The sequence below is a fragment of the Elephas maximus genome, chromosome 2 (genome assembly GCF_024166365.1).
Source record: "Elephas maximus indicus isolate mEleMax1 chromosome 2, mEleMax1 primary haplotype, whole genome shotgun sequence".
NCBI lineage: Eukaryota > Metazoa > Chordata > Mammalia > Proboscidea > Elephantidae > Elephas > Elephas maximus.
In genome coordinates, this window is record NC_064820.1 from 192,007,583 (window position 1) to 192,029,181 (window position 21,599).

Genomic DNA, 21,599 nt, shown 5'->3' on the forward strand with positions numbered 1-21,599 from the left:
TTTTTGGTTATGTGCCAGGCACTTTTTCAGGCCCTGGAGGTATAGGGATACACAAAGTCTCTGCTGTCTTCCAACCTGTATTCTAATGGTGGAGTCAGGCAATGAACAAACACACATAACAATGTTAGGTAGTGAGGCTAAGTGCTATGTAGAAAAAGACAGCAGGATAGGGGGAGAGTGATGCATTTTAGTTGGCAGCAGGACAGGCCTCTGTGAGGAGGTGACATTTGAATATGGACCTAAATGAAGTGAGGGAGCAAGCCATGCAGATCCCTGAGGGGAGAGCATTCCACGTAGCAGGAACGGCCAGTGCAAAGGGCCTGAGGTGGGAGCAGGCATGGCTGTTAAAGGAACATACGACATTAGGGTTTAGAGCCACGAGACTAACCCCCATCCTTGCCTGAGTGAGCTTAGTTGTCTCCCTACATGCCAGGCCAGGCTGGCTGGGGGCTGAGTGTACTGATGAAGGCCGGTCCATGTCATTGTCCTTTGAACAGGTTAAGAGTTCTACAGAGCAAGGGCTCTTGTTATTGATTTCTGCTTCCTGTCACTAGAGCGCTTAATGCTCATTTCCCTCAAATCTGTGAGAACCCTAAATTCTAACAATTAGATGAAGGACGTTGTCTGGCCCAGCGAGGGCCTCCTCCTTTTTGCCACAGAACACCGAAAACACTGTCTTGAGAATTTCTTGGACGGTCATTGTCTTAGTTTCCTAGTGCTGCTGTAACAGAAATACTACAAGTGGGGAGCTTTAAAGAACAGACATTTATTTTCTCAGAGTTCAGCAGGCTGGAAGTCTGAATTCAGGACCCTTGCTCTAGAGGAAGCCTCTCTCTCCTGCGTTGGCTCTGGGGGAAGATCCTTGTCTCAGCTTCTGTAGACCCAGAGTTCCTGGTTCCTCCATTCCTTGGCAATTTCCACATGGCATCTATCTTTCCCCTATTTGTGCTTCCTTCTGTGTTTTATTTGCCATTTTATATCACAGAAGTGATTAGGTTTAGGGCACACCCTACACTGATATGGACTTATTAACATAGCAAAGAAAAATCCTATTTCCAAGCTGGATTACATCTACGGGTATAGGGGTTAGGATTCCAGCACATATTTTGGGGGGACACAATTTGATCCATAACAGTCATCTTCCTGGTCAGCTGATTTTATTCCTTGTTCATCACTGTGGCCCGGGCAGTGGCCAGCACGGTGCATCTCATCACTTCTCAGACATCTAGGGACCCAGGAAGACACAGATGATGATTTGGAAAGAATGGGAAGTTTAAAAACTTGGGCTTTCCTCTCAGCTCTAACGCAAAATGCTGCCAGCATTCCTGTGTTGCAGTTTGCCTGTGTGCAGATGGGCGAGTTTGGATTCCACAGTCATTGAGGTTCTTCCTTCCTCTGTTGTTTTGTGATTCTAAGACCAGGTTTTGTGGGAAAGCTGCTGGGTTTTTTTCTGGGCAAGTCAAGTTTGAGGGGTACGTGGGATGCCCCTGGGAATGAGGAAATACTTTGGACATCACTGTGAGCTCTGCAAGGGCAGGGACCACGTGTTTCTTGTTGACTTTCTCTTCTCTCTCTGGAGTTTGGCACAGTAAATTAATGTGGGCATACTCCAGACATCAGGGGCAGGAGGAGGAAGAGGAACAGTAAGAGAGGGTGCCAGAGAGTGAAGATGCTGTGGGTCTTCAGGCAGCCAAGAGAAGAGAAAGATTCAAGAAGGAGACCTGAGGGACTATCAGCAGATTCAGTGCTGATGCGGGACTGAGGAGAATCAATGGCATCTGCCCCTTAGTGACTCTTGGGTGGTCTTAGCTAGAACAGGAAAAGAGTGGTGGAAGGAGAAAATGGCAGCAGAAACCAGACTGCTGTGGGATAAGGGTCAAATGAAAGATGAAGTGTGAGATTATTTTAGGTTATTTTTGAGAAGTTTATAGTAGAGAAGGGAAGCAGAGAGATGGGGCAGCAACTTGGGCTGCAAGAGCAGACAGGCATCAGAGTGGGTGGTTTATTTTTGTTTTTCAGGATAGAGAGATGTGTTTCTATTTGCAGGTCAAATCCAAAGGTGGGAGAGGCTGGAGAGACAAGTCCCAAAAGCAGCAGAGTGGAGTCATTTATTTATTTCATAAAGGATCATGAGGCACTTACTGTGTGCCAGCTCCTCTGCACTGGGGACATGAGAGACACAGTTCCTGCCCTTAAGGAGCTCACAGTCCAGGGAAATGAAAGAATATGTGCAAGTGAATCTAGAGTTCCAGTGAGGAGAAATCATGTTGATTGTGCATGTACTGTGTGCACCACAACAACTCTTCAATCTTGGGATTATTCTCTCCATTCTTCAGGTTCAGTAACCGAGGCTCAAAGAATAAAGTAACTGACCCAGGGTCACACAGCTCAGACATGGAGGAGACCATTAAGAATACATGTGACTGGATTCCCCTTGAATAGGAAAGAAGGTGGAGAGGGAAGATGGGAGAAAATAGAGGACATTGGTGAGATGGAGAGATGGCAACTCAAGATTCCTCATATTGGAGCCTTTTCAGTGAAACTAGAGCTGAAGTTGTGTGCTGAGACCATGAGTGGGGGGTGAGGGGGTGGGGGAGTTTATTTGAGAGTTTGAAGAGACTGGAAGGTTTAACATAGCAGGGAAGAATCTTGGTGAGGTACCAAAGAACGCATCTGCTGTGGAGGGAGCCATCCTGGCCACAGGACATTCTCCAAATGTTCATGATGGATCAAGCTCACCGGAGTTGCGTATAAGCCAGAAGTCAGGGTCTGGGGGTGGTAGGTAAGTGCAGGGAAATTAGTATCTCTCGGGTCCAGGTGGGGAGCGGAGGTTGGAAAATTAGGACCAGGTCAATGGACTGTCTTCTTAAGCATGGACAAAACCTCCATGTTTTTTATCTCTCCACAAATTCTGGAAGATGGATGGTGGTATTCCTATCATACTGAAGAGGATGATGAGATTCAGAGACGTAATTTGCCCAGGTTCCCCAGCTGATGAGTAGCAAGAAGTCAAGACCTTCTCATACTTCCTCAGCATCTTCTTTTCTGTTTTATCAGTGAGGAGTGCTTTTAGCTTCAAGTAACAGAAGATCTGACTGAAATTGGCTTAAACAAATAAGACTAAAAAAAAATAAGACAGTTGTTGTTTTTTTCCTCACATGATAAGAAGACTGGAAGTACGCAGCTGCTAGTGTTGGTTCCGTGGCTCAAGGGTGCTTCGTTGTCCTTTCTGCCATTAGCTAAGCTTTTCCTTCGTGGTCTCAAGAGAGCTATCCCAGCTCCAGACATTACATCTGCATTCAAGACAGTAATGTGAGATGGGGGAGCGTTACTGTCAGTGATGTCTGACCCTTTCATCATAAAAGCAAGAGTTTCCCCTACCCCCAGCAGACTTCTGCTTAAATATTATTGCTAACGACTGTCATGAGGCCACCCCAAGCTGCAAGGAAGGCTGGGAAACCAGAGTCAGGGTTGAATTGGGTCAGGATTCCACAAGGTCTACCCATTGTGTATGATTAACATGTTTCTTAAGATTCTCTTCATCTATAATAGTTCCTGCTCTCCTTTTTCCTCCAATCCTTTATTTACCGAAAAACCGGGTCATTTTCTCTATAGAATTCCCCACAATCTGAATTTGGCTTATTGAATCATATAACTTGTTTCTTTCTTCCTGGCATTTCCTGTAAACTGGTAGTTTGATCTGAAGCCTTAACTAGATTCAGGGCCAATTCTTTTGGCAAGAGTCCCTCATAGGTGGTGCCCTGTATTTCCTGTTGCATCACATGGCAAGGTACCTAATGCTTAGTTGTCTCCTTGAGAGGCTAAGGTTGATCAGTGGGTTCAGGTGGCAGTAGCCTGGTCCTTTATAAAGTTCCCCATCATGGGTGATATTGCCTGTATCCATTATTGCATCAGAGGACACATGATGATTTTTCTAAACCTATCATTCCTTTTACATTTATTCAATGAAATTATTCTATGGAAAAAAAAAAAACTTTGCCCTTACCAACTATTTGGTTGCCTAGAAATAAATTTTGTACCAAAAAAAAAAGAGGCAGAATAAGTGCTTTCTCTTTATTTACTAAATCAGAATAATGAAACGGTGCCCTAGCACCTTCGAAGGTGATCAGTGAGGCTTTTGGCTTTTTTAGTATCATGAATTTATAGATTATTTCGAGTGTTTCAATCCATGGCTGTCATTTAAGTTTTTTTTTTTTTTAATAGCATTATTGAGGTGTAATTGACATACGATAAATTCATAACAGGTAAAGTGTACAATTTGAGAAGTCTTGACATTTGTATCCACTGATGAAACCATCAGCACAGTATTTATCATCTCACGGTTTCCTCATGCTACCCGCTCCCTGGTCAACCACTGATGTGCTTTCTGTCACTCTAGATTAGTTTGCATTTTCTAGAATTTTGTGCGAATGGACTCCTGTAGTGTATACTGTGACTTCTTTCATTCAGTGTAATTACTTAAGAATCGTTTATGTGCGTATAAAAAACTTACTGCTTTTTATTCCCGAGTAGCATCCCATGGTGTGGTATACCATCATTTGCCTGTCTGTGGACGTTCGGGTTGTTACCAGTTTGTGGCTATTACAAAGATATTCATATGCGTATATTTGTGTGGGCATATACTTTCATTCCTCTTGGGTAAACACCTAGATGTGGAGCGAGCGGCTGAATCACATGGTAGGTGTAATGTTTAACTTTTAAAGAAACTGCCAGTCTTTCCCAGAAGGCTTGTACTGATTTACATTCCCACTTGCAACATATAAGAGTTCAGTTGCTCTTGGTATGATCAGTTTTGATAATTTTAGCCATTCTAATAGGTGTTACAGTAGTTATCTCATTATGGTTTTAATTTGCATTTCCCTAATAGCTTAGCCGTTAGCATCTTTTCATGTGGTTATTTGGCTTTAGTAGATCTCTGGTGACATATCTGATCATATCTTTTGCCCTTTTTTTTTCTTTTAAAGTGGGATGTTTGTTTTCTTATTGAGTTTTGAGAGTTCTTTACACTGGATATAAATCTTTTATCAGACATGTAATTTGTATCTATTTTCTCCCAGTCTGAGACTTGTCTTTTCATTCTTTTAACAATGCCTTTTAAAGAACAGAAATTTTTAATTTTAGTGAAGCCTAGTTTATCAATTTTTCTTTTATGTATTGTACGTTTGGTGTCAAGTCTAAAATTTTTGCCTAACCCAAGATCACAAAGATTTTCTCCTAGAAGGCTTATAGTAAGTCTTGAAGTCAGATCTAACTTGGTTCTTCTTTTTCAAAGTCGTTTGGACTATTCTAAGTCCTTCACATTTCCATGTGAATTTTAATATCAATTTGTCAATTTCTTCAAAAATATCTCCTAGGATTTTGTTTGGAATTGAGTTGAACCTATAGATTATTTTGAGTCTTAGTCAATATTAAGTCTTCTGACTCTTGAACACAGCATCTCTCTGCATTTATTTATGTCTTCTTTAATTTCCTTAGCAGTGTTTTTATAGTTTTCAGTATGTCTTTTGTCAAATTTCCCTAAATATTTAATATTTTTATGCATCTAAGAATAATAAAAATAACCATTTATATACACTTTTGTTTTTACCTTCCATTGTTTTTTTTTTTGAAGGTATAACCAAGGATGTAAACATAGTTTTGTCACTCCACTCCCCCAACACACATAAACTTAACAGTACGAAGTATACTGCACTGTTTTTTTCTCTTACTGTATACTGGAGGCTGTCCACGTCGGTGTACACAGACCTCCTTCACTCCCATTTACAGCTGTATCATCCTCCATTCTTTGAATGTTCTGTAGTTTGCTCAACCCGTCCCTTCAAATGGACGTTTGGATGGTCTCCAGTCTTTTGCTAGTACAGCTGGTGCTACAGTGCACACGTCATTTTATATTTTCACTTGGAATTGACTGAGGGCCGCTAATGAGACAGGCTGTGCACAACCCGCAGGAGATTCAGGGACAAATCAGACCTGTCCCAGACCAGCAGGAGCCAAGATCCCTGCCGCCATCTTGGGACTGTTCCAGAGATATGTCCACAGAGCCAAGGGAAATGGAGGGAGGCTGTCTCAGCATGGGGGAGTGGGTCCATCTGGCCTTCTGGAAATCCAGCAGTCAGATTTACTCTTCCTCTTTGGCCAGACTTGGCCTTTGGCCTCTGTGGGAAGTGGGGCAGGGGAAGGCCAGGACTTTGTGGTCAGAGAGGGTGTTTGGGGATAAGAGAGGTCACACATGGAGACCATAGGAGTAGAAGTAGAAGCTGTGAGGCCATGCTGTACATGTTGTTGTTAGCTGCTGCCGAGTCATCCCCAACTCATGGCGACCCCATGCACAACAGAGCAAAACATTGCCCGGTCCCGCATCATCCTCACAATCTCCAGCATGTTCAAGTCCATTGTTGCAGCTGTTGTGCCAATCCATTGCACTGAGGGTCTCCCTTGCCCTCGTTGGTTCTCTACTCACCAAACACAATGTCCCTTTCCAGCAATTGATCCCTTCTGATGATGTGTCCAAAGCAAACAAGTGTGTTGTGATCCATAGGGGTTTCACTGGCACATTTTCAGAAGGAGATCACCAGGCCTTTCTTCCTAGTCTGTCTTAGCCTGGAAGCCCCACTGAAACCTGTCCACCACGAGTGACCCTGCTGGTATTTGAGATACCAATGGCATAGCTTCCAGCATCATAGCAGCACACAAGCCACCACAGTACAACAAACTGACAAGTAGTGGATGCTGTAGATAGAGACCTCCATGTGAGAACTGAGGTTTTGGGAGAAGACCACAGGGGATGGGCTGAAGGCAGAAATGACGTGTATTCATGGCATTGGCATAACATGGCTGTGTGTGCAGGAGGCATCGCCCATACCTTCTGTAAACCTAGGCCTCTGCTTCTCCCAGCTCCCGCCTGTCTTCCTTTTCCAGGCAGACATGTGGCACAGCAGTAAGAAGCAAATGGCCTGGAGCCAGACTCTGTGAGTCCGAGTCCTGATTCTGTTTCTTGGACAAGTGAAATAAGAAGACTAAAACCTGCCATAGGGTTATAAGAGATCATGAAGGCAAAATCTTAGGCGGGAGGCCGGGCACATGGTGAGCCTTCAGTCAGTGGGGCAGCAGTAGTAGTCGCTGTGATTGTTGTTATTATTATTATTATCATTCCTCCCACAAAACTCCTCCATCTGCACTGGAGGCAGAGTGAATTTTTCCCCTTCCTTTTGACAGAGGAATGAGGTGAGCTCATATTAGGAGTTTGAATATCAAGGACAAGATTTAGGGAGGTGGCGAGAATGAACTAGGGCCGATTAGCAGTAAGGGTGTGCAGAGTTCTCTTTCTGCCCCTGATCAGCTCTGGTGTGTTCATTCACCTCTGTGTGTCCCCAACACACACACGTACACACATACACGCAGGCACACATACACGTATACACTCACACACATGCACATGTACAGGCACACATGCACACAGTGCACACATGCTCATGTGCACATTCATACTCACAAACACATGCGTGCGCACACCCATGCACACGTGCACACACCCATGCACAAGTGCACACACCCACTAACACAGTCACTGTGCTAGTGGTTCTCAGTACGGAAGAAGGAATGAGTAAGTGAACAAAACAAGTGTGCTTTTCACCTAAATCCCTGGCATTCTGCACTGAGGGTTCAGACAGGCTGGTGGGGCAGGGTTGACCAGGCCAAAGCTCTAACTGAAACCCTTGACGACTATTTTTGGGACAAATGACCCACCACTTCCAATGACTTGCTCCTACATGGCGTCTAATTTCATTAAGCCTTGGAAACAGTGACATCACCACTGTTAGCTGCCTGGTAGCCGCCCACAGATGGCGAACCACAGGGTGAGCTGAGATTCGTCTGCAAGAGCAGGGGAGAAGTGAGGTCCCAAGCAGCAAAAGTTAAAATAACAAAGCTGAGGCATTCTGCTATGAAAAGAAATTACAGATGAAATCCATTAGTCAGATGTTTCCAGCGGCAGTTTCCTTGCTTGGGAGCAGGGAGAGACTTAGGCAGGTTTATTTTGGGTTGGGTTATACAGCCATTCCTTGCCGCTCTGTAGGCTGGATGTGGCCCATAAAAGGAATTTCTGCTACGTAAATCCTATAGTCTTCGTTGACTTCGAGTACCAACGTGACATAGGTTCTCAGAATTTGTTTTATGCTAAGGTGTGATGAAGTTATAGGCAAGGATTCAGCACCTTGTTGATTAACACAATAACATTTATACTTGCTGCGCCATTATAATAAGTCTCAAAGTCAACCCAGATGGACGTTACTTTTTCTCTCCGGGTTCCTTTGCCCAGTTCTTTCCAAGTGAGCTCTGCCTTCTTAGGCACAGAGCAAAAAGGAAGAGGGAAAGATGGCCTAACTCCAGATTCCAGGTCTCTGTGGGCGTTCAAGGCTGTGGCCATGACTTCACCTGGCAGGAGCAAAGGCGACCGGAGCCTCTCGGCATGGGAAGTTTTGCCTTGCAGGAAACAGGCTTTCTTAGCTTCGGCACTACAGCCATTTTGGGCCAGATTCTTCTTTTTAAAGTCTTCTGCACAATGTTTTTTTCTTTTCCTGTATCCTGGAGATCCAGGGCTGGGGACTGTCCTGTGCATTGTAGGATCTTTAGCAGTATCCTTGGGCTCGACCCACTAGGTGCCAGCACACACACCCTCCCCCCTACAGTGGTGAGAACTAAAAATGTCTCTGGACATTACCAAATGTCCCCAGGGGCCAAAATCAGCCCTGGTTGAGAACCACTGGCATATAACTTTTCAAGAGCATGAGACACCAAGAATTTTACAAGCTTATTTTTGTTTTAAATACTCTGGATTTATTTATACCTTGAGCTGCTAAGTCACTCTTCTGGGACTTCTGATTCCCCATCTGTGAAATGAAAAGGTTGAGCACCATGATCTTAAAGTACCTTCTCAGCCTGGCAGTGAGGAGTGTCGAAGGCAGGAGACCCCTCAGGGTCTCTCTGTGTGTGCCCTGTCCCCACAGGTGACAAACCCCTTGCCTGTCTAGCTCCAGTCACTCCCCTGGCATCCTGTTCAGTCCTTCTTAAATCCAGTTGACTGTTCTCTTGCTTTAGTTTAAACCTATTTCACCATCTTATAAGGGAAATTTTCTAAACATCCACAGAAGTGGGAAGAACAGTATAAGGAACCCCCGTGTACCCATCATTCCGTACCACCACCATCTGTTTTGTCCTAATCTCGTTTATGAGGACAGCCAGTGGACCTTATCCTTGTGCAAAGTTCGTCCACAGGCCTGGGCTGGGCAGTGGGGAAGGCTGGAGGTGAGAGTCCCACGTCCTGCCCTTGAGAAACTCACAGTACAGTGGGAGGACAGGGAAGGAGCCTTTCTTTATTTGGCATCCATAAAGAATCCATCCTTAACCTTCTCTGTTTGAGATGAAGCAACTCCAGCTCTTTAACCTTTCCCAATAAGAAGGCTTTTCCACCCAAATGTTTGGCCCCACACTCTTGGGGAAAGCTGCAAGAACATAAATTGGGCCTGTGTTCAGATCCCGTCCGTGGCACGTAATAGGTGTGTGAGCTTAGCCAAGTCACCAGCCTCTCTGAGCCTCATCTGTAGAATAGGGTTACAACCCCTAACTCTCAGTTTGGTCAGGAGAATTGGATGAGAACATGCCAGTCAAGGGCCTAGCATGACTCTGACACAGTGTCGCATTCCCCTCCTCCACTTTCCTCGCCCTTTCCTCCATATTCTCTCAACAGTAGGGTGACCACATCTAGTCACATCACCACAGTGAGGGTGAGGGACTGACTAATGTGAGCCAGAGAAGACGGCTCACTTCCTTGCCTGTCACATGCCTAAGTTCTCACCAGTCTCCCAGTGGCCCATTTTCTCAGAGACATTCACTGCTGACTCACTTGGCTTGTGGTCAGCTGTGAACCCAGGGTTTTCAGCTCTCCCTGTACCCCACCACTATTCCCCAGCCTAGGCTGGTATGGGAAAGGGTCATTATTAGAGAACATTGTTTTTAGGTGCCCCTTTCCAGGGAGCCCAAAACATTGCTAGACTGGCAGTTTCATGAGGGTAGGGACCATGTCTTCCATGACCACTTTCATTTTTCCCCCTAGAATACTGCCTGATTTAATACGTGCTCAATAAATATCTGTTGAATGAATTAAGGAATTTTGAACTGGTCCCTGTCTTCCAGGAGATTCCCACCTGTCTCAGGGTAGAATCCTTAGAAAAGCACATGAGGCAGTGGAAGGACCGTGGCCTGTGGTGTCAGAAAAAGTGAGTTTGAATTCCAGCTCTGCCACTCACAGGCTTGGTGACATCAAGCTAGTTACTTCTATCTGAGGCTCAGTTTTCTTGCTGGAAGATGGGGACAGTAGCATCTGCCTGAGTTACAGTGAGCATTTAATGTATATTTATGCAGTCATCATGCTCACTGTTAAGCAAAAGGCTGGTGGTTCTAGTCTACCCAAAGGTCCCTTAGAAGAAAGGCCTAGTGATCTATTTCTGAAAACTCAACCATTGAAAACCCTATGGAGTGCAGTTCTACTCTGATACACATGGAGCCACCATGAATTGGGGTTGACTCAACAGGAACTGGTAATGGTGTTATATATGTACGGATGTATGGGTGGATGTGTATGTATGTATGTATGTAAAAGTGCCCAGCATGGGACTAGAAGTAATCTTGGTTTAATGTCGTTCACTTTCCAGAACACCTACCTCCTCTTATTGCCTCTTGTACTTTGTGCCAAGTTTTCCCTCCCTTCTTAGACCTTTGTCCACCCAGCTCCCACCCCAACAAAAACATACTGTGCCTTGACACCCAGCACTTTCAGCAAATGTTTGTTAAACCAGCACCTCAAATTCAGATGCCTACTGGGACTAGGCATATGTGAAGAAAGCCGGCTGTGTGAAGATCTTTAAGTGAAATCCCTCCCTTTAAAAAAATTTTTTAAGTGCCATTAAATTTATAAATTTTTTTCACTTTTCATTTTGAAATAATTCCAGATTTGCAAAAAAGTTGCAAAAGTAGTACAAAAAATTTCCATATGTCCTTTACCCAAGCTATCCCAAATGGTAATATATAACCATAATACAATTATCTAAACCAGGAAATTAACATTGATACAATACTATTAACTAATCTATAGATCTTAATCAAATTTCATCAGCCGACATACTGATACCCTATTTCTGTTCCAGGATCCAATCCAGGATCCCACATTGATTTAGTTGTCACGTCTCTTTAGTCTCTTCATGTCTGTGACAGTTCCTCAGCCTGTCCTTGGCTTGCATGACCTTAATACTTTTGACGAGGGCTTGCCCTCGTCATTTTGTAGAATGACCCTCATTTTGGATTTGTCTGATGTTTTCTCATGATTAAGTTCAGGTTGAGCATTTTGGCAACATCACAACAGCAGCGATGTTGTATCCTTCTCAGTGCGTCGTGTCAGAAGGCACGTGATGTGGACATATCTCATTACTAGTGGTGCTCACTTTGATTGCTTGGTTTAAGATGACATCTGCCAGATTTCTCCACTTTAAAGCTACTCTTTCCCCTTTGTAATTAATCATCATTTTGTGAGGACACTGGTGGGTCAGTGGTTGAATCCTTGCCTTCCATGAGGGAGACCTGTGTTCAATTCCCAAACAGTGCACCCATTTCATGCACAGCCACCAACTATCTGTCAGTGGAAGCTTGCGTGTTGCTATGCTGCTGAACAGGTTTCAGCAGAGCTTCCAGACTAAGACAGACTAGGGCAAAAAGCCTGGTGATCTACTGAAAATCAGGCAGGGAGACCCTTGTGGATCATAGCAATCTGATCTGTAACCAGTGATAGGGACGGCACAGGACCAGGCAGCATTTCATTCATGGTGCATGGGGTCACCATGAGTCAGGGTCAACGTATGGCATCTAGCAGCAGTGACAACTTCTGAAAGTATGGAAAGTCCTCTTCCTCATCACACTGTCAACTTATTCATTTATTTGTTTGTGTCTGAATCAGTTCCTGGTTTCTATTTTATCCCACGGGTTATAATCTATGATTGTCATTATTTATCTTGATGCAAACATCATCTCTGATTTGGGCTATGGGAGCCCCTTTAAGCTGGCTTCGTGTCCTTTTGGTACGTCCCTAACATTCATTAAACGCTTTCTTAGATTCTGACACAAGAAGACACAGGCTCGCCTTGTATTTTTCCTGCCCCAACCTTGGAATCAGCTGTTTCCCCAAGGAGTTCTGATTCTCTTTAGTAAAGAATAATATTTAGAAGCCAAAGTTTGAGTACTGGGTGCACTCATTGTTAATGGGCTGTCACTGCTCTGGGCTCTGTCAATGGAAAGAGCTAGGAAATATGTGTGTACATACATACACACATCTATATTTCTGTAATTATCTGTGTATATTGAAAACCATGAGTTTACACTGATACCTCCAACTCCACTCTCATACCACAGGGTTTCTCCTAGTTTTCTCCCTATGTGTAGCCACTTTCCCTAACAGTGGAATTATCTGACTCAATTATCCTCAATATATTTACTTATTTCATCAGTCCCCTTGCATGTAACCAATTTTCCATCTCTGCCTTATCCCCATACCCTAGAGGTACCCCGCTCACCCTTATTGGGCTCTGGCACTCTGTCCCAGACTAACCACAAAGCTCATGTGTTTACATGATGGTTGAAATACTTTTAAAACCACGAGGCCCAGTTCTGCCTTTGAGCCCCTGATGGTGACCCTTGTACTGACTGGACCAGAAAGCTGGGTTGTTAGCTCCCTGGAATGTCATGAGCCGACAGGATAGTACTGTCAGTACAGTTTTCAGATGGAAGGACCCTGAATATCCCCTTATTTTACACTCAGAGAAACTGAGCCTGGCAAGGAACAGGAGTTTTCTGCAGGTATAGGACCAGGTTGGGGCCGAGCCAGCACCAGGCTCCCTCTGCCTGCTGCCTCTGCCCCCACGTCCCATGTCTGCCTGCTGCTTGTTTTCCCACTCTCCCCAGGAGAGGCCATGTTTCTCCACGCTGGCCCAGAGTGGCCTTTCCAAGATACAAGGCTCCCCAAGTCCTTCTCCAGATCTGCAGGGCTTCTCAGCTCAGGAGGTCACAAAGCAGTAGCCCCGGGCCACATCTGACCTGCAGCCTTATCTCCTTTGCCTTGCAGGAGTGTTGGCCCGACACTTGAAAATTGGGAGCTTTCATGTAAAATTGCAAAGTTTTGTCTTCACTTAACGAACCAGTAGATCCGGCCCCCCGTCCCCTCCACCTAACAGTAATCAGCTGGAGCTCAGTGACAGCTGCCCCCCCCTTCCCGGCCCCCCGCTTTCATCTTCTCCCTATTCCCTACACTCCCCAATCTCCTGGCCTCTGACTGCCTCTTAGAGTAGGTTGCCTGCCTGACACCCATTGGATTTGGCTTGGGAGTCCTTGGCCGTGGGCTGCAGTCCCTGCTCAGAGCCAGGCACTCAGGACCCTCTTCTGTGGACCCTCCCCACCTCTCCAGCCTCCTCTCCTTCCACCCCCCCTCCCCTGCCCATGCCCATGCCCATGTGGAAGTTAATGCAGCAGCCCAGCCTGCCAGGCCCAGTCCCGCCTCTTAGCCTTTGCTTCTGCTCCTGTTCCCTGGGGTACTCTTGCCGTCCACTCACCTGTCCTTAGGTACCTGGCTCCTCTGTCCTGCTCTGTCCTGACCTCACCTACTGCAGGAAGGTTCATGGACCACCCCAGGCCAAGTTAGGTGCCCCTTTTGAGGTCCCCAGTACCTCCAGCTAACCCCATGATGGAGTACAGCTACTCTCTTATTCCCATTTGTTTGTCTCTGCTGCTAAACTACAGGCTCTGTGGGGCCAGGAACTAATTTTTTTATTATTATTATTGTACTTTAAGTGAAAGCTTACAAACCAAATCAGCCTCTCATACAAAAACTTACATACACCTTGCTATATACCCCTAGTTGCCAGGAACTAATTTTTATCTCCATGTCCCTAGTGCCTAAAAGAAGGCTTAGCATACAGTTGTTGTTGTGAGTTGCCATTGAGTTAGCTCCAGATCGTGGCAAACCCACGCACAACAGAATGAAACGTTGCCTGGTCCTGAACCATCTTCATGATCATCAATATGCTTGAGCCCTTTGTTGGGGCTCATTTTCCAGCACCGTGTGAGATAATGTTCTGTTGTGGCCCACAGGGCTTCGGTTGGTTGATTTTAGGAAGTAGATCACCAGGCCTTGCATCCTAGTCTGTCTTAGTCTGGAAGCTCCACTGACACCTGTCCACCATGGGTTACCCTGCTGGTATTTGAAATACTGGTGGCTTAGCTTCCAGCATCATAGCAATAGACAAGCCACCACAGTGCGACAAACTGACAGACAGGTAGTGGGTGCTCCATGAATGTTGGTCAAATGAGCATAAATAACAGCAAATGCTTGTATGTATAGCATTTCCTGAGTGCTAGGACAATTTTAAGTGCATTACATACACTGAGTCATTTAACCCTCACCTCTATGCTGTGAGGGAGTTGCTGCTGTTGCCCCCTTTTTACAGACAAACTGAGGCACAGAGAGGCTAAGTAAGTGATGTGCCCAGGGTAATAGTAGTGGGGTCAGGTTTGAACCTAGACATTCTGGGCACACAGTTCATGCTCTTACCTCTCGTGTGCCTCTCAAAATCAAAGGGTTCAGCATTTTCACAGTAAAGGAGTGAGTAGGTGTGGATAGTTGAGTTGTGTGGACCCTCCACCACCACCACACCCCAGCCCCCATTTCTGGCGCTATTAGAAGCCCAAGCACAGGTGGCTGGTAGCTGAGCAGGCAGCAGCCAGGAGAGAAAGTGGTATGTTTAACTTGGCAGCCCACAGGAATTTTTTTCTCCCCTGAGGTCTCGGGAAACTGAGCCCGTTTCACGTGTGATTAAGGTACGCACAAGCGAGTCAGATAGCAGCAGATCTTGCGTAAGATATCCAAGTCATTACGCTGGGTTGAGCAGGCGCAAGGTTTCCCAATCACCAGAGAGGAACCACGCACAGTCTGTCACCCCCAAGGGCCGGAGCCACGGGCTCTTCAGCAAGCACGCATCTACCGAGAGCCTGGGAACACTGTGTAGGACTTCTGCTCTGCTCGTCAAAGTGCTGTGGGAGAATTGTCTGTTCAGGTTCAAGGGCAGGGAAGGAAGCCAGTGCACATAAGGAGTGCCTGTGTGCAGTCTCTGTGTCACGTCCCTTACAGACATTTATTTCGCTTACTCCTCTCTCTGGGGGCAGTGGAGTTCAGCAGTAGAATCCTTGCCTTCCGTACAGGGGCCCAGTTCAGTTCCCAGTCAATGCACCTATATGCAACCACCTCCTGTCTATCAGTGGAGGCTTGTGTGTTGCCATGATGCTGAACAGGTTTCAGCAGAGCTTCCAGACTCAGACAGTCTAGAAAGAAAGGCCTGGTGATCTGCTTCTAAAAATCAGCCAATGAAAACCCTATGGAACGCAACAGCCCTATCCTATTGTACGTGGGGTCACTGTGAGTCAGAGGCCGACTTGATGGCAGCTAACAGCTCCTCACAGTAGCCTCGAAGGGTCTAGTAGTTGTCGTTGTTGTTAGGTGCTGTTGAGTTGATTTTGACTCATAGCAACCCCATGTGACAGAGTGGAACTGCCTCGAAGGGTTTCCTAGGCTGTAATCTTTACAGGAACAGATCATCAGGTCTTTCTCCCACATAACCACCGAGTGGGTTTAAACCACCAGCCTTTTGGTTGGCAGCCGAGCACTTGCCCACTGTGCCACTGGTGCTCCTTCTGGTAGTAGTAGAAGCCCCATTTTTACAGACGAGGAAACTGAGTCTCAGAGCGGTGAAGTTGTCTACCTAAAGTCACACAGCAAGGAAGAGTATAAGCTGAGATTTGAACCCAGGGTGTCCTGATTCTAAACCCCGAACTGAACAACCAGTGGTAACAAGACCAGAATTAAACCCAACCAAAAAACCAAACCCGTTGCCATCAAGTCGATTTTGACTCACAGTGACCCTATAGGACAGAATAGAACTGGCCCATAGGGTTTCCAAGGAGCAGCTGACGGATTCAAACTGCCAACCTTTTGGTTAGCAGCTAAATGCTTAACCACTGTGCTACCAGGGCCCCAGAATTAAACCCATGTCAGCCTAATCCCAAACCCCAAATTCTTCTATGACAGTCCATGACCCCCTCTGCTCTGGCAGGAACCCTATGAAAGAAAGAAGGTGCTGCTCTGCTCCTGAGGTGGAAACGACACTAGGCGGGGCCCAGATCTGTTGTGAGCTGATCTGGAGACTGTGGGCTTCGGGCCGGATTTTATGTTAACTTCATGCCTTAGAGATACTAGAGTTAAGAAAAATCTCCAAAAAACTGGCAGCAAGAGGTTTGGGAGGAGGAAGGGAGGGGGAAGAGGCGGGGGGAGAGGGCGGAGGCAGGAAGGGGAAGAGGGGGTGGAGAGTGACGTCAGGCAAGAATGCAGTGCAGTTATATAACTCCAGAAAGCCGGTGTGTGCGTCAGAATGACACGAGGCTTGTGTGTTCAGCTCATTCCACAAGCACTTATGGAGTGCCTACTGTGTGCCAGGCCATGCGTGTGCCCTGCTTCCTTGAGCGTCAGAGTGGTACAAGTCTCATGTGTTCAGTTCCTTCCACAAGCACTTACTGAGCGCCTACTGTGCACCAGGTCCATGCTAGGGTTTGGAGACACAACAGGAGACAAAACCTAAAAGGCCACTGCCCTCATGGAGGTTACATTCTGATAGGAGGAGGCCAACAAAGGAGTGAAAACAACTGGGTCTACAAGGTCATTTGTGGGGAGGTAATAAGCGTGAGGAAGAAGATGGGACAAGTCAGTTTGATTGGAGGACACTGTGGGGGGGCGGTTAGGGAGGACCTTACATCAGAGTGGGGTGTGCTGTAAGCTTGGTGGAAGAGGGGACCTGGAGGAGTGGAAGGAGCTATTTGTGGGTGGAACCGTGGCTTGCTGACCCATACAGCACACCAGCCAGCACCATGTTCCCCTCTGCCTTGAACCCGCCCTCGGTGCCTACCTCACCCCTGTTCCTTTTCCTCCTGCAGGTTTGACATCTACAGGAAGGTGCCCAAGGATCTCACGCAGCCAACGTACACCGGGGCCATTAGTGAGTAGTGGCACTTCTTGCTGCCGCTCCCACCGCTTCCCACATTCCCTGTGCACGGCATCTGCTCCCTCTGGGCGGAACTTCCAGGCCAGGCAGGAAAGTCAAGAGGGACAGAGGGGAGAAGAGATGAGCAGTTACTATTTCCCATGCATCTTTCCAGACCCTTCATATATTTTCTCATTTAATCTCTATCCTCACCCCAAACCTACAAGGTGTAACCTGCAAGGTATAGACATCAACTGTTTCTAGAAGGATACATAAGAAATGGTCAATAGCAACTGGGAATGGAAGCTAGGGCTCAGGGGTGGGAGATATGGTGAAGTCCTAACCCCTGATACCCGGGAATGAGACCCTTCTTTGGAAATAGGGTCTTCGAAGATGTTATCAGTTGCCATGAGGTCATACTGGAGTAGGGTGCGTCTTAATCCCATAGGACTGGTGACCTTATAAAAGAGGAAAAGAGATGCAGAGGGAACATGGCTATGTGCAGACAGAGGCAGAGACTGGAATGACGCAACTACAAGCCAAGGAACGCCAAGGATGGCAGGAACCATCAGAAGCTGAAAGAGGCAAGGGAGCATCTTCCCCTACAGCCTTCAGTGAACGTGGCCCAGCCAACCCCTTGATTTCAGACTTCTAGCCTCCAGAACTGTGAGACAGTAAAGTCCTGTAGTTTTAAGCCACTCACGTTGTGGTACTTTGTTACGGCAGCTCTAGAAAATGAATGCAGAGGGAGATTCACTTTTTCCTCTTTAAACCTTTTGAGCTATATGAATTTTTTTACATAAACGTGTTTGTATCCATCAAAAAAATAATAATCTCAACCAGGTTTTGGGTTCTAAATACCCTTCTCCAATAAAAGGAACCAGGCCTCCTTAGAGAAGTGGCTGATTATAGGGCTGGGGCGGGAACAATATAAGTTGAGCCTGGAACGCCTTGTGCCAGAAAGCAAGTAGTGCTCAAAAAAGAAAAGAAAAAAGTGTGGCTGCATGACAACAGGACACAGGAGCCAGCCTGAAAGTGGCCAAAGCCGAACAATTTGAGTAACAAAATGAACAATGACATTATTGCTTTATAACTCAAAGAATTAAAAAAAAAAAAAAGTATATGAGTCCATATGTTATCAACAAATGAGGGAGATGGGACAAATCTTCTGTATAGAACTCCAAGTAATAGGTGTAGATACTTTCCCCTTCGGGATCTGGAGCTTAATTCCTCTCTCCTTGAGTGTGACCTGGGCTTGATGACTGACTTTCAAAGGAAAAGGAAAGGAGAATTAATAACTGTACTGGGGAGAAAGCTGGGAGACCCCACCTTAACCAAGTAAGGAAGGTTAGCATCACTGGTAATAAGTCATGTGGGTGTTATATGCCCTCTATATGATGTTATGACATGGGCACCTCACATCTGCAGCACCTTCCCAGAGACCAGAACCTAGTCTGCCCATGAGAAAACATAAAGACAAGTCCACATTGGGGGACAGCTTATGGGAGACCTGATCAGCAGTCTTCAAAAGTGGCATGGTCTCAAAAAACAAGGAAAGACTGAGCAACTGTCAGACCAAGAGGAGACTAAGAAGACATGACAGCTAAATGCAAGTGGGATCCTTGATTGGAACCTGGACCAGTAAAAGGATATTAGTGGGAAAATTGGTGAAAGCCGAACAAAGTAGCTTAGTTGATAGTATTGTACCAATGTTAATTTCTCAGCTTTGACCAATATCCCAAGGTTACGTGTGGAGTCCCTGGGAGTACAAAGTGTTAACTTGCTTGGCTGTCTGAGTCCCTGCAGGGGTACTTTGGAAGAAAGGCCTGGCAATTTACTTCCAAAAATTCAGCCATGGAAAACCCTGTGAAACACAGTTCTACCCTGACACACGTGGGTTTGCCATGAGTCGAAGTCAACTCGATGGCAACTAATTTGTGGTTTAGGTGAAAGGTCTATGGGAACTATCTTTGCATCTATTATTATTCCACAAAGAAAAGTTTATTAAAAAATAAAAATAAAAAGCAAACCAAACTACCCTGCAAGCAGGAAGACTTTTTTGCCTCTTTTTCCAGATGAGAAAATGGGCTCAGAGAAGGAAGGTGACTTATCTGAAGTTACACAGCTCGCAAGAGGTGGAGCGGGGACTAGGACTCGGGAGGAGTGGCAGAGGGACCTCCTTCTCTTCGACCCAGCTCTGCTGCCTGAGCAGGGCTCTGTGGCCAGGCAGTCAGGCTGGAGTCCAGGGCCGTCTCCCAGGGCAGGCTATTCACAGGTCAGGTGATGGCCTCAGGGATCCTCCAGGCTGGTCCCCTCCCAGCCCTCCCTCCAGCTCAGCTTGTTGAAGCTGAGGATGCCTTCTTGAGCCTGGGCTCCCCCACCCCTGGGGAAAGGAACAGTCCACCTAAGTGGTAGGAAGCATTTCCTTCAGGCTTTTAGGCCAGGCAGACCTGGGTTCATTCTTTCACTTAGTAACTATGTGACTTCTGAGCCTCAGTCTCCTGACTTGGGGATTAAAGGAGATCACGCCTGTAGAGTGTTAAGTGCCCAGTGTATGGGCCTTCCTCTTACCGTTCTCCCAGCACTGGCAGCCCCTGAGGGTCTGGGAAGCTGTGAAGCTTTGTGGTTTGATCCGCAAGAAAGGATATTAAGGGGAACCTGAAGAGGAAAAGGGCTTTTCTACCTGGGTTCGGTTACTGGCCAATGCACCTCAGCACACCCACCACCCATCTGTCAGTGGAGGCTTGCGAATTGCTGTGATACTGAACAGGTTTCAGCAGAGCTTCCAGACTAAGATGGACTAGGAAGAAAGGCCTGGCAATCTACTTCTGAAAATCAGCCAGTGAAAACCCTGTGGATCACACGGTCCAATCCCATTGTACATGGGGTTGCCATGAGTCAGGGGCCAACCTGATGGCAGCTAACAACAATATTTGTTTGACTAGTTTATGAGCCTTATCCAAAAAATTCAAATGAGGCTTCTCCCCCTGCCCCCCTTCCTGTCACCAATTAACGGCTCACTGTGTCCTCCTCTCAGTCTCTACAGTCTCTCCGGCTTGTCAGTTATGTTTAACGATCAGGTGTGTATCCTTCTAGAATCTTTTTTAAAAATTCAGGCTTTGCTATCCCTCCATCATTGTTTTAGATACACAAGGGAGCATGCTGTGCACACCGTTCTTACCCTTTTCTCAGTACACCCTGGCCCCCTTTCCGTACCAGCACATGAATCTCCATTTCGTTCTGTTTTATTGTGGTAAAAAAATGTATATAACCAAAAGTTGGCCATTTCAGCCGAGTTTAAGTGTACAGTGCGGTGACATTAATTGTATTCACCGTGATGTGCTACCATCATCACTCTCCATTTCCAAGAGTTTTTCATCACCCCAAACAAACTCTGTACCAGGGCTATGAACTCACTCGTTCTTCGTTCTGGTTCAAACCCCTGCTCAGAATTTCCATGTCTAAAAAGTCCCCAGGTGATGCTAACACTGCTTGTTAGGGACCAGTTCAGAGAACCACTAGCAGAGCAGTGATTCTCAGAATTTATTATACATAAGAGTCACCTGGGGATCCTGTGCAAATGGTTAACACTCTTGGGTGCTAACCAAAAGCTTTGGAGGTTCAAGTCCACCCAGAGGTGCCTTGGAAGAAAGGCCTAGTGATCTGTTTCTGAAAAATCAGCCATTGAAAACCTGATGGAGCACACACAGTTCTACTGTGATACTCATGGGGTCGCCATGAGTCAAAATTGACTTGAAGGTTCAAAATGTAGATTCTGATTCAGCGTACCTGGGGTAGAAATGCAGGTTCTCAGCAGGAGTTCAGACCGGTTCGAAGTCCTGCTCAGTACCCCTTCAGCAATAGCTCCCATTTCCTCTTCCCTTCTGCCTCTGGTAACCACTAATTTTTGTTTCTATGCCTTCGCCTATTCTAGATATTTCATGTAAGTGGGATCATATAGTATTTGTCCTTTTGTTACTGACTTTTTCATTCAGCGTAATGTTTTCAAGGTTCATCCATGTGGTAGCATGTGTCAGGACTTCATTTCTCTTTATGGTTGAATAGTATTCCATTGTGTATCACATTTAGTTTATCCCACTGCATTCTTTTTTAACTCTTGTGTCATATTCCTGTATGTGGCTGACCTCCAGCTTATGTAACCAGCTCCCTGAGGGTGTGCATCCCTATTCCAGTTTTTTGCTATTACAGGCATTCTTGTGCATTTATAGGAGTCCCTTGGTGGTGCAAATGGTTAACACTCACGGCTGCTAACCAAAAGGTTGGAGGTTCGAGTCCACCCAGAGGTGCCTTGGAAGAAAGGCCTAGTGATCTGTTTCTGAAAAATCAGCCATTGAAAACCCGATGGCGCACACACAATTCTACTGTGATACTCATGGGGTCGTCATGAGTCAGAATTGACTTGAAGGCAGTTGATTTTCGAACTGGTTTTGTACA

General features: G+C 46.0%; 1 protein-coding gene and 1 long non-coding RNA gene across 4 annotated transcripts in view; one reads left to right on the forward strand and one right to left on the reverse strand.

Moving 5' to 3' along the window:
* ERGIC1 (endoplasmic reticulum-golgi intermediate compartment 1) overlaps nt 1-21,599 on the forward strand; it is a 169,057-nt gene that overhangs the window by 65,598 nt on the left and 81,860 nt on the right. For all 3 annotated transcript variants that reach the window (XM_049874331.1, XM_049874330.1, XM_049874329.1), the window contains exon 2: nt 17,098-17,159. In XM_049874331.1, the coding sequence (XP_049730288.1) occupies nt 17,098-17,159 (62 nt within the window). The remainder of the gene's footprint in view (nt 1-17,097; nt 17,160-21,599) is intronic.
* LOC126070291 (uncharacterized) overlaps nt 2,021-21,599 on the reverse strand; it is a 30,929-nt gene continuing 11,350 nt past the window's right edge. The window contains exon 3 of the long non-coding RNA XR_007516181.1: nt 2,021-3,293. This is a non-coding gene — a long non-coding RNA (uncharacterized LOC126070291). The remainder of the gene's footprint in view (nt 3,294-21,599) is intronic.